This window comes from Sphaeramia orbicularis, chromosome 4 (assembly GCF_902148855.1).
Source record: "Sphaeramia orbicularis chromosome 4, fSphaOr1.1, whole genome shotgun sequence".
Classification (NCBI taxonomy): Eukaryota; Metazoa; Chordata; class Actinopteri; order Kurtiformes; family Apogonidae; genus Sphaeramia; species Sphaeramia orbicularis.
This window is the reverse complement of record NC_043960.1, coordinates 39,545,033-39,558,062: the sequence shown is the minus strand read 5'-3', so window position 1 is coordinate 39,558,062 and position 13,030 is coordinate 39,545,033. Positions and strand designations below refer to the sequence as shown.

General features: G+C 37.5%; 1 protein-coding gene across 1 annotated transcript in view; it reads right to left on the bottom strand.

Moving 5' to 3' along the window:
- polrmt (polymerase (RNA) mitochondrial (DNA directed)) overlaps positions 1-6,440 on the bottom strand; it is an 87,052-nt gene extending 80,612 nt beyond the window's left edge. Inside the window, exons 1-4 of the mRNA XM_030132543.1 lie at positions 6,266-6,440; positions 5,723-5,818; positions 3,265-4,100; positions 1,468-1,601 (exon numbers count right to left, since the gene is read on the bottom strand). Coding sequence (XP_029988403.1) covers positions 1,468-1,601; positions 3,265-4,100; positions 5,723-5,818; positions 6,266-6,407 — 1,208 coding nt within the window. The 5' untranslated portion in view covers positions 6,408-6,440. The remainder of the gene's footprint in view (positions 1-1,467; positions 1,602-3,264; positions 4,101-5,722; positions 5,819-6,265) is intronic.
- Between the last annotated feature and the right edge of the window lie 6,590 nt (positions 6,441-13,030).

The following is a 13,030-nucleotide window of genomic DNA, read 5'->3' as shown; positions in this document are numbered from 1 at the left end:
CAATGGACACTTATGCACCATCCCATAATAATACACTAACATTTATACCATTACTGTAACTTTACTGTTCTATATAAACCTGATCTACACTAACATGTTCGAGTGGAAATCAAGTATTAATTGTTATTAGACAGTAATTACCGGTTTCCTTAAACAAAAAGTTGTTTTTTTGCATATTATCTCCATGAAGTGAGTAATAACTAGTATTAGAGTATGATAAAATGTGAGAAAACATCAGATTAGCAGCATTAAAAATGTTTTTATTTCATATTTTTCACACAGTATATCACTTTCTGATGATGGGTTAAAATACATGTTTCTTTGCTTCAAAAATTAAACGTATGGTGTGGATCTGAGTGGACATTTATGTAACTCCATGAAAAATAGGTTCATTAAAAAAATCTCAATTGCATTTTTTTTTTTCACATGCTTAAAGAGGAAAAAAATCACTCAAGAAAAAATTATTGACTAAGGTTCCCATAATTCATGCATGAAAGGGTTAAATACGCTATGGCACAATGTGTGTCAGTGGATTCATTTAATCTAACCACTTGCCTTGGATGTCATGGTAACATTGTAAATGATTTGTTGAGATGTGTTAAGTGGAAAACTGGAAACACACAATTGACAGATGATTGTGCAAAGATGTTTCTATGGATTCAATGATGTTAAAAAGTTAAAGGAACAGGAAATGAGATACAACGTGTCTGTCAACAAACACTTGTAGTTCTCATCTTAAATTAAACTTTCAACATGTTTTATTTGGCCTTTCACAAATTGATAAAATAAATCCAGAAAAAAGATATATTATCAACCTTTTAGTAATATTTGCCAAATTTCACATCAGTTGCATTAAATTTGCACACCATTGTCCTAACATTATAGTTTTAAAAGCCCTTTTCTCCAATTATTTAGATAATTTGAATAATATTATAAATTCTAAATCGAGTAAAACAAGACTATGTCAAGTATATAATCTTATTTAATTTATATAATTTCAATTTCTATAATTAGAGCTCTTTTATTTTATTTTGATTTATTTTTTATTTTACCTACATTTGTATTTATATATTGTAAATGTAAAATATTTTGTGAAGTGTGACTTTTTTTTTATCCTACTTTGGTGTAATATTATTATGTATGTATGTATGTTGTTCAATTGTTCATTGTTAAAAAAATTGTTACAAAAAAAAAAATCTGTCCTCTTAATGAAATATAGAAAGAGAAAGGCAGCAGAAATACTACAAATAATACCGACAGTGATGAAGGAAAAGTCCAAGCCAGAAGTGAAGACTGTTGTGGAAGTGTAAATAAAAGTGAATCATGACCCCTGCTGGTAAACCTCTGCAATGTCGCTGTACACTAACCAATGCCAACCAACGGCTCCATCATAATACAGTACATAGCACATTTCAGCACGCATATTAATGACAGTGATCCTGATGACAGGTGCTGTGCTCTACATACCTTGTTATGATATGTGGTTGGCACTTGGGGTTGCGGCCCATACACTCCAGTGCTGCGCAGTAGGATCCAACGTTGGGCTTCAGACCTGCTTCTTCTAACAGAATAAACAAACGGCCGATCTGATTCAATGTCCCCTGCACAGACAAACAGAGCAGAACAGTTACAGACACACAAAGAGATGTGGCTCTCCAAGATACTGTCAAGGAACTGTTGGAGAGTGAGAGAACATGTGAATGTTTGTATTTTAAACATTTGCACATTCCCAGACAGTAAGAATTAAAAAGTGAAAAATTATGGTCGGCTGGAAAGTTAGACAACAAATGTTGGGTTAGTGCAAAAAACAAAACAAAAAGGAAAACACAGTAAGTAAAACAGGAAGAGGGTTTTCCAAAGGTTTCTATATTTGTTGGGCTTAGGTGAAGTGATGTTTTTTTTTTATTGTTGTTTGACTTAAAACTGCATTTTCTGCATGAGAGTGGACATAAATTAGAACTAAATTTAAGTAAAATAATGGACAAAGCTTTAAAAAAAAAAATCAAGAAAAACATGTCTATATTAGCTTATACACATTTTCTCTTCAGGCTGGAAGAAAAATCTTGGCACATTTTGGAGCTTCAGTTGAATCTGCTTAGGTGTTGTGTAAAAACACATTGGTCTTATAATAGGACAGAAAACCCTGAGAAATCAGTCTCTTTTAAACTACTTTCTATCTTATAACAGGCCAAATGAATGGAGCCCCGATGTACAAAATGACATCTAGGTGTTCATAAACCCTGTACAATAATTAGTCACCTTCATGCAGTCATTTGAGTGAACAGTGATCATTTTGCATAACAATGCTAACCATCTCCCTTCACTAGTAATAAAACCATTGGATAAAACTAACAAATACTATTTTTCACTGTTTGAGATTTGACTGACATTGTTTAATTGCTGTTGGTGCTGCAGAACTTTTACTGCCACCTTTCATTTAATTTCCTTGTATATTTTAGTAATAAGCTTTCTACTTTTAAACCATAAAGACCTAAACAGCCATCGGTAACCAAAAACATCTACTGATCTAAAATATCTAATAACTTCTGAACTACTATACCTATTAATACATTGAAATATTTGGTGTAAAATCCAATTTTTCATCTTTTCATGGTCGTCAGATATGACCCATTTGGATGTTCAGAGGCTCTGTTGTGAACATGGAAACACCGTCATCTTCTACAACATTGATTCACCAGTAAAACCCATGGAGTTGGATCAATGACACTGGATGGAGACACTTGATTTTACATTCAGTTATTGATATCTTTGCTGAAAAAGTCACTTTTTGATCGGTTTTCTCAGTTTTTCATATAATAAACCTAACCTTTAAACAGAGTTTTTATGAATGTCTACAGTCACTAAATCAAATATAGGAAAATACACTATTTTCATTAAAAAATCCAAAATACAGAGAATAATATTATAATAAATGCTTATGAATCACTTAAGAAAGGTTACAGATGGAGAAAAAATAATTTGGGAATTGCCACAAAAGTAGCACTGGGTCTTTATAGGTTAAGTTATGTGGGTCAAATCTACCCGGTGCAATTTCTGTTTACAAAAATCCTAAAAGAACAGTCCTGTAGTTTTTATTGATGTGTTACAGTGTTCAATAACAATAAATGGCTCGTCTTCTTCATTGGGTGTACTGTACGTCTATACACTTAAGACTATACTTGTGCCAAAAAATGAAAAAAAACAAAACAAAACAATTAAGGCATTGAATCATTAAGTAAAATGTTATTAACATGCTGAACTCACCTTCTTTGCCCAAACCCTCATCATGATGTTGTAGATGTCTGTACAAAGGTGTTTACGTCGACTCCTAACTCTGTGCTGGCTGAGTAGGAAACGGTGTCCCCGATCAATGTCCCCGGCAAACACACACGCCTCGAGGTAAGAGCGGATGCTAAGCTGAATGTCGACACACACACTGTTCTCCTTCGGGGTCTCTGTCTTACTACAGGACATCCACTGATTCGACTGCTGGTTGAGTCTCTTCTCCAGCTCCTCCACCTCAGCCAACTCCTTGGCTTGGGCTTCGACATGACTTACACTCTGTTCACTGGGTAATGAGCCTTTTTTTTTTCCTTTAGATACTTTACGCAATAACGTTGCTGCCCCTGCTGCAGTAGTGGAAGTAACCGTTGGAGAAACTGCAGCACGGATTTCATCAGACAGTTTGGTGCGATCTGTATTAGTCCTAATCAAAGGATCAGTCTTTTTAGCTGTGGTCGATATTGTTTTATGTGACGTACCAGGAAGCATTTGGCTGCTTTTACTCTGTTCAGATGCTGTTGTTGGCTTGTCGTTGACACTCTTTTGTATTTTTTGTCGAAGGTGTTGCTGTTTCTTGAGCTTGATCTTTTTCTCCTCACTTAGTTTTTCTATCCATCGGCTGGGCTGAGATTTAAAACCTGCTTTAGCAACAGGCTTTCCTGGTTTAGGAATGTCTGTTTTTCCCTTAAGTGTACGTTTGGGACCCTTAAGAGATGAAACCCCTGTTCCAGAAGAGGGGGCTTTAATGAATTCCACCTTTGCATGCTGGACATCTACAATGACGTCAGATTGGAGTTGCTGGATCCTGGCCTCAAGCACTGACAGACGAAGAAAAAAACATTAATGGGTTGCTTTTTCATAGTAATACTTTAACAGAGATCTTAAAGATTAGAAAGACCTATGACATTTAAGGTTAAAGGAAAGCAGAAAGTCTGTGATATGGACCATGATATAATACACTTCAGACTTATCAGTACATGGTGTATTGATGAGTCCATCTATCTATTTTTTCCAGTTTTATACTATAATCATATTAAACCCAATATGGGGCTCTGATAATTGAACAAGGTCACACTCTCTGAGTTCCCTGACATGATGTCAATAACACCACTGGCTAGTGTTGGAATTATACAGTTGAAGAACATATAAAGACCTAAGCATTATATAATTAGAATGCAATATGTTATAACCATGATTTTTATGTTTTGTAATCGGAATGTATTATGATATAGCTATGATTTCTGTGTTTTGCTGATTTGTTCTGAGTTGTGTGACATACTGACATTAGAAGGTTTAAAAGAATCAAAGGGTAAAACAAAAAAATACAGCAAGACTGTTGGATTAGAATGGATAAGGGAAGAGTATGATGTTACATTGTTAGACTACAGATAAAGATAAGAGTTTATGAAGCCTGGGGTGCAAGGACAGGGGGTAAGAATGAAGCGGTCAGGTGTAGCATGGGTGATATGCAAAGGTATTGAGAGTAGGAAGACAACACCTCATAGAAGAGTATAAAGAAGCAGGAAAAATTTAATTCGGGGTCAGAGAGACGGGTCTTCTGCTTTGAGACTTCATATCTGTTGGCCAGGGAATCTGATTGTCTGTAACCTTGGGAGACCACAGTTCTGTGTAAGTTTAATTAATGCTCATTAAATGATTGATTCATTGGTATTCTTAAATCATGTTTCAGGTGTGTTTTATGGTCAAGGTAATAACCATGGTAACAAACACGGGGGATAGAGAAATGGAGTCAGATTCGTAAGTACAATCCTGATACTTGACAGAGATCTTTAAAAATGTAACAGTTGATGCTGAGTAGGCCATTTGAGGAAGTTATGAAATATGACCAAAGTCACAAATGCAGAAAAGAGAAGTGACTGAAGTATTAACTTTTATTGAAAGGTACGATCCCATTTACCATTCAACTGTGCTCTGAAAAGCCAAGCCACAAATATTTTTCCAGTCCTGTCCAAAGTGTGCACCAGGATGGCTCTGTGCTTTTTTAAGTACTTCAATGATATTATAATAATATTTTAACTTATTCTCCAATGCCAATTCCATGCTTTCATGTTAATTATACAGCAACATAACCATTAATCATTAGTTTTACGATAAATGTATTATCTAAAGTGGAAAAAGTAGAATCTTTAATGTAATGCTATATTATAGTGCCAACATCATGCCAAGTCAATTACCTGCTTCTAATCTGTGTAAACATATCTAATCATACTGTGGATCATGATTGTGATCAGAAACACTATGATATCTTCTGACCAGATTGCCCATCATGTCCTACAGATATGACAGAACTGAAAAATGTTGTAAAAGTATCATTATTTGGTATCACATTGGACCTGCTGTAGACATTGTACAGGTGTGTTGTTTTGTGAGGACTAAATAAAACATAGTAGCATCAAACCTGTCTACTGGAAGCACTTACCATCAACTAGGGACTGTCCCAATACACGTTTCTTTACATCTTCAGTCTTTGGGATTACAAATGAGGCATTTCTTCTTTGCAGGGTCAGAGGTTTGTCTGAAAATAAATACATACAGTTCATGAAGCATAACAGATCACAAATGCTTCATAAGGGGTCACCATGTCCTCCACAACCTGTCTCCACTCCAACAATAATAAACACCTAAAGCTGGGATCTTACTGTTCAAAAGTCAATGTCTCTTACATTACATTAATTCTGAGATATTATTCCCTCTAAATACTCAACAGCATCATGTTAAGGTTCAGTCTGACGCTTAAGGACATTTGAAAACTGACCAAGAGGGTCTGGGATTAGAGCCAGCAACATTTTGGTTAAATGTTTCCCATGTATAACACCAGTCCTCCTTGACCACTAAGGTTATATTAACAAGTAGTACCTACACGTGTATTAAACTCAGTCCTTTGTGTATAATATAAACATGTCCATGACACAGCCGTTGCTGCCCTGGTTAAGAGATGCACACAGAATATCCTTCAGCTCACCTGAAATCCGCCCGACTGCGCCATTTCTAGTGAAGACACACAGCTGACAATAGTCCGCAAAGGAGGCCCGAACTGCACACTTATCCAACAAACTGCGACGATTCAGACATTTAGCAAAGGCACATACTCTGAGAAGTGACATGTTGACATGTTATAACCGCGTTACTCCTCCACTCTAGGCGGCCATTTTGATTTAGACCAAGCTAATCAACACGAAGAGCTAATCGTCAGGTAAGACAACCTCAGCAGATCGCAGATAAATCGAGCGACGTTTCGCATTTCCTTCTCCTCCTTTTCCTTTTTTTCCCTTATGAATTGGGACAAAGGTGAGGAGAATCAAGCCAATATCAATCTGTACAAAATAGTTAAAATAGTTGTTAATCCCCCATGGTATTGTTCATTTGCATCATTTTACTGAGTGTACATATACAGAGCTTACAAACTTTATTGGACCATCATCCAATGTAAAGTTATTTATTTTTATTTTATTTTATTTATTTATTTCGAACGTGCAAAGAAACAAAACAAAACAAAACGAAGCAAATTAAGACAAAAACAAAATAACATTTAAATGAACTGAATCTATCTCAAAGTACGTGCAGGTCTGAATTTTGCACGGTCGAAAAGTAGTAGGAAGAAGTATAAAGTATAAAGATTATGCCACAGCTGCCCTGTTATATCAGCATTAATAATTACTAAATCAAATATTTTTGTTTGCATGTTTCTGTAATGATTAATACACCCGAATGTGGAAGCTCTTCAGGTGGAATGATATTTTAAATGCTAAAATATAATAATAATAATAATAATTATTATTATTATTATTATTATTATTATTATTATTATTATTATTATTATTATTATTATTGTCATCTACGAAGCAAAAAAGTAGTAAAGCACATTATTATGTCTTAATTAAACTGTGAAATTGTAGTTATTTACTCGCCCTCCTGTGCAGTTGAGTAGTTTCTGACTCCTCAGAGGAGTGATCCGGCTCCAATTTGGTGTAAAAAGGTGAATTTAGTCTGAAATTCCTGATTCCTGTTAAAAATGATAAAACGTCGAGGGGTCACTGAAAATAGAAGAGACCACTTTAAAGCATTTCATGATGCTGGATGATCTCTAAGATAAATATGGAAAGGTGAATTCCTTAAGCACAGGATTTGCTCATTTTCAGTAATTCTGTCTGTGATTAAACACAGAATAAGTTAGCACTTCATTTTGCATTTTCATTCGATTAAGTTGAAGAGCTCACATTGTATTCGATGACTTAGCTCTGATCTTTTATTTTATTTTTAATTTCGATTTATTTTTTATTTGACCTACAGGTGGCAGTCTTACTACAGTCAAGAAAAGGTGCATGGCAGTCAAACAACAGACAGGTGATGTGACTCTAAAGTCAGAATGATATAGCATCAATTTTATTTTGTCTTATTATTTTATTTTATTTTATTTTTTGAATTTCTTTATCATTTTATGTATGTTTTAAAAGATCAGGTGACATTATTTGCTTTTTTTTTCTGGTTATGTATGATACAAATCAGGTTGAATGTTGCCATCTCAGCTTTTCCAGTGTAGGATTTCTCCTGTACTTAATACGCAGATAAATTAATTTTGATTCTGTATCTATAACCACACATTATGACCAATTGGAAGGATTGAAACAGTTCACACCATATAAAATAATGATTTGTGCAGCAATTTCATGAGAATTGAGGTTTATCTCTATGACTTCAATCAGAGGAATACTTACCGAGCTGCTCAGGGTCCGTTGGAATAGATTGTGCTGTAATTCAGTCAATGAGCTTTTGAAGTTCAACCATCATACAGTTGAAAGTGTGACTCAGCTCTGAGCTCAGTGTAAAATTGAATTTATCTCATTCACATCCTGTACACTTTTTGACCCCCAGCAGTGTCAGCCTCCCCTTGTCATGCATCCATAAAGCATTCTTAAACACTTTAGCAGCCCTTTGTGTCTCGGCAGGCTGGAGGTTAACACAAGCACTACTTGACAGAGAAATAGAGAGAGAAGGGAGGGCAGGGGGAGCTCAGAGGGAAATGAGGTCCAGGCAGTACATCTTTTCTCAGTGGAGGCAGTGGCTGAGAGCACAGCGGTGGGTGTCTGCTGCTGAGCTGTAGGTGAGGATCAGGAGGTGTTTGTTGCCACGGTTCACGAGCAGGGCCCCTTGACAGTCTCGTTTGATGTGGTTGGCCCCTGTCGGCGGCTGGCTCTTTGCGCTGGTGTGACAGTCATTGCCGGGTGAGTGACTGTCAATGCCTCGGCCGACAAAAGAGGAGAAGACAGGCATTCATGGGGCCTGATAATGGCCAGGCCAGGACAAGGCTGCCATTCTCATACACTTTGATCATGTGGATTCTTTTGCACACCTTTGTAGGGGGGCTCCCTATTTGTTTAACAGATGGAGAGAGGGCTGTTTTTGAAACTGCTTCACCTGGCCAGGGATACTTGATGGAGATACTTCTGTGTGCGATGCATGTGTTGCTAAACGCCTTTGACGCGTGTTTTGTGTGAGAGGCTTTTGTGTGTGTCTACACCACTTACATGGAATTAGTGACCTGTCCCATGTGGAAAAACTGTTTCTTAAGGAACTTCCTCATGGGCTCCCACATACATGACCTCTAAGACATCAAAGAAATGCTATAGAAAGCTGAATTCAGACATTAAAATACGCCTAATTACATTTTTAATCACACTCTTAGTTAATGAAAGGTTAAAAAAAAAAGATGAAAAGCACATTTTACAGTGAACTTCCAGAAAACTGATAAAACGTTACTTACAAAATATGACTCACCATGTCACACAATTAATGTCCATTACTGTCCATTATATTGAGACAGACAACAGAAAATAAACCCTGTCAGGCTTATGGACAGGCCTTTCCTGGACTTCCATGACTCACATAGCTCTTACTGGGCTTCTTTGTAAATGTTTTTTAATACGGACTAGATTAGTGAGTCAGTTAAAGTGTCTTAGGATGCATCATGCAGCTATTTCCAAGTGTCTGTTAATAGAATTATGCAAAATGATACAAGGATAATACAGTTAAGGAAAATCATCCTTCAGATTTGAGCAATTTGTAAATCAGCGCTAACATCGAATTAAGCTTGCACTTTCTGCTCTGATTAGTGAAAACCTGCTGAGTCAGTCGAGTGGTTTTTTTTTCCTCCACATTCAGCATCCTGTTTTTTCAGTGTCTACTCTCTTATATGATATATCAGATTAGCAGTAGCACATATCCGATCACTCCTGGCATGTCACATTTGTTTTATCTGGCGTTATCAGTCTGACAGATCTCCTGAACCGAGGCGCTGGATCTCTCAGAACATTTTACAGATCAGATAGACGGAGCCACTTATCATTACGCCACTGTCAATAGACAATGGTCTAGAATGGTCTGGAAGCAGGATATGCAAAGGGCCATGTCCTCAGTGGAGTTGAGCTGCGGTGGTCTGGTCAGTTGCTCAACCATGTCCGGATGTTTGTCAGCCAACCGCAGTCGACAGCTCAAAAAATATCAAGCAGACAGGCACACCTGTGTTGAATCTGAACCAACAGAACAGGCAACGCTGGACGCACTGACACGATAAGCTGTATAATCACTGAAATTATCAGAATACACAGCTTGTGAATAATATGTATGTGATAATTTCCGTATGCAAGTGTTGAAACTCTTTGCATTTTAGCACCTACTGTTGAAAAAAGCAAACTGTGGTATATCTGGAAATAGTTTGTTCTTTTCAAACTGGCTGTGTGTCAGCTCACATAAAAGCACTAGGTCAAGGGTGACAAGCAAAAACACAACTACAAGAGCTAGAGAGGGAAACGGAGAGACAAAGACTTAGCAAGCAGGAAAAACAATTAATAAAAGGGAGCTATTACTGAGGGATTGTCAGTGCTAAGAGGGAGGTCAGGTTTCAGACCCTTTTGAAGACTTTGATGGTACAAAACAGGCCTCATTATACAGATATTATCTCTATTCATACACTTACAGAGCCGCTTGGATCCCTGCTGGGAAAGATTAGGTTCCTTCACTTGAGAACATCCTCCTTGGGTGCCACAGAGCGGTGTTTTCAGCTCAGGGGCACACCTACAACACAACTCAACACAGCTCTATTCAAGTCACTTTTAGTTATACAGTGCAATGTCGCAAATCACAAATTTGACTCAAGGGGTTTTACATTGTGGACAATATACAACGTCCTATTTCCGATGACCCCCGGTGAAAAAAAACCTTAATGGGCAGATAAAAATGGGAGAAACCCCACAAAGAGCCACAGAGGATGGATCTCTGTTCCAAGATGAACAGAGGCATTGTGTGTCCACAGTTTTTGTACATGAACTTACACATATAGACAGCAACAAATAAGGCATCAGGGACAATCAATATATCACCTTTAATATGTGTATATGCTTCTAGTCTTTACCATTAACTGTAAAGATGATGTAATATAAAAAATTGCAAACAATGTTGACTTGGCTTTATTAATCCTTGATCTTGCCTTGACACAGTATGTCTGTAGTCTTCGACATCAAAGATGCATACTGTAAAATAGCACGGCTGCACACGTCAAAACACTTAACAAAGAAATACATTATGCTTGTGTCTGCTCTGGCACTGAGCTCAGACCCCAAACATTTGCTTCCAAGACACCACAAAGCAATCTTCTGCCACATCTGACATTCACATGAGGCCCAAACTCTGTTGTTGACCTCTGGGGGGGGGGGGCTCTGATTTTTGAAATGTTCTACAGTACATTAAATGGTTGCATGACTTTAATTATGGGTATTTCCAGCAAAGGGAGAACAACTGGAAGTTCCTAAGGTTTCTTTCTTTTTTTTTAATTCTCACACACTTTCCCTTTCTTTCACTCTTTCTTCTATTGGTATGTTTATAAAAGCAGGTTGGAGAGTTCATAATAGACACATGGAGTCTGCTGGGATTACTAGCTGGAAGCATTATTTGACTAGCAAGCACGTGCTGGTCAAAGAGAAAGGACAGGAAGAGACATTAGATTTAACCACGCTTCTTTAACTGTATTATCCTCTTAAGATTAATAATCCTGATGATGTTGTTTCCTCTCTGTGGTAGCTTTTGCAAGATGCAAGCACAGACTTAAGATCCTATTATCGCTTTTGTCATCTGCAAAATCAAAACCAATGACTTAAAGTAAAAGAATATTTCCCAGCACAGTAAATTCAATATGAAACCAAGCCTGTAAACACCCAGATGTTCTGAAAACTAGTTCCAAGTAGTTTTTTCTCTTCTTCAGAAAACACTCTTGACTTCATACAACACTAACAAAAAACACATTATAATACTTGCTGTCAGAGTCACAAAGGCACACTCTTTGTTGTAAGTAAGCGTAATTGTTTCTTGCTCTGACGACCATCGGTTCCAGTAATGTTCCAGTGAAGCTCATGCGCACGGATCAGTTAAAAAGGTCACACGACACAGATAAGAGACGATTTTATTTTCAGGAAGACAGAGAAAGGAGCGGAGAAAATGTAAAAAAAAGGGAAGGTTGAGAGAGGAAGTGAACAAACATGGTGGCGTGCTTTAATTGGCGGTGAAAGGCACACTTAGATCTGTGCTGAAGCTTTGATGAGGATCCTGGTGGACACCGAGAGCCAGAACAGAACACATCGACTTTTTCTCACTGTGCCTTTTTTTTTTTTTTTTTTTTTTTTTTTTTACAGCAACTAGTCTCAGGGGGCAGTTAACAAGCTAAAGGGTGTGAAGTTAACTGTCACCCCTCTTTGAGCATTTAGTCCTCCAGCACCTCCAGCACTGAACATGTGTGGCCTAAGGGTCAGAACCCCCCTTTTAAAAGAGGGTAACTGCATGTGAACAGCCTCATCTCAGGACTTGTGGATCATTTTTGTACCTTTTTCTTACTTTTTCCATTTTTCTTGAAAGGCACGACCTACTTCTTAAGCTATTTTAAAATGTTAGGTCTCAATCTTCCAGAAAAAATGAAATAAAAATATAATATAATGCAGTGGGAGGTTAAACAGGACTGATTTGACTTCTTTGATGCTTTGGCTAATCAGGTTCATTACACAGCTTGTAAAAAAAACAGACAAGAGTGTGGGAAGTTGCAAAAAAGGTGTTCTTCATTTCCGTCCTGCTCTGCCAAATTAAATAAAGATCAGAGAGGGTGTTTCATTGAAATATTAACACAAGTGATCAGAAAGTCTCTCAGCCTTCATCTGGACTAACTCTCCTGACACTCCTGCAACCTGTTCTGTGTTTCCGACCGCTTGATGATTCAAACCAGCAGCCGTACAAAAAAAAAAGCTCCTTTAATTTGTCCCATGTGGCTAGAGAAAAGAAATGAGAGTGTAGGTGTCAAGGTGTCTTTAAGCTGACTCAGTGGATAGTAATGGAGCTAATTTGACCTGCGTTACAAAATGCTTCACCACTCACATTGGGGTGAGAAAGAGAAGAAGGGAGTTGATAAGGATGTAAGTCCTTACAGGTGTCTGTAGCCATGGAAATAAGACAATGAAATCAGGTGGAGCAAATGACTTGTTCTGTGTAGAGTAAACTTTTCTGGGTGAGAATAGAGAGGGGCAGGTTTCTGATTCAGGCATGCTCATTTTGTCTGAAATGGTTATGAATGAGTTTGGTGGCCCCACCTCCCCACCCCTCTCCTTTCAACCTCCTAGATGCTGGCCCTGCCCAGGATAAAATACAGGACAACTCAGGCGGTGCTTCCACAGAAGAGAAGACTGACTGACTG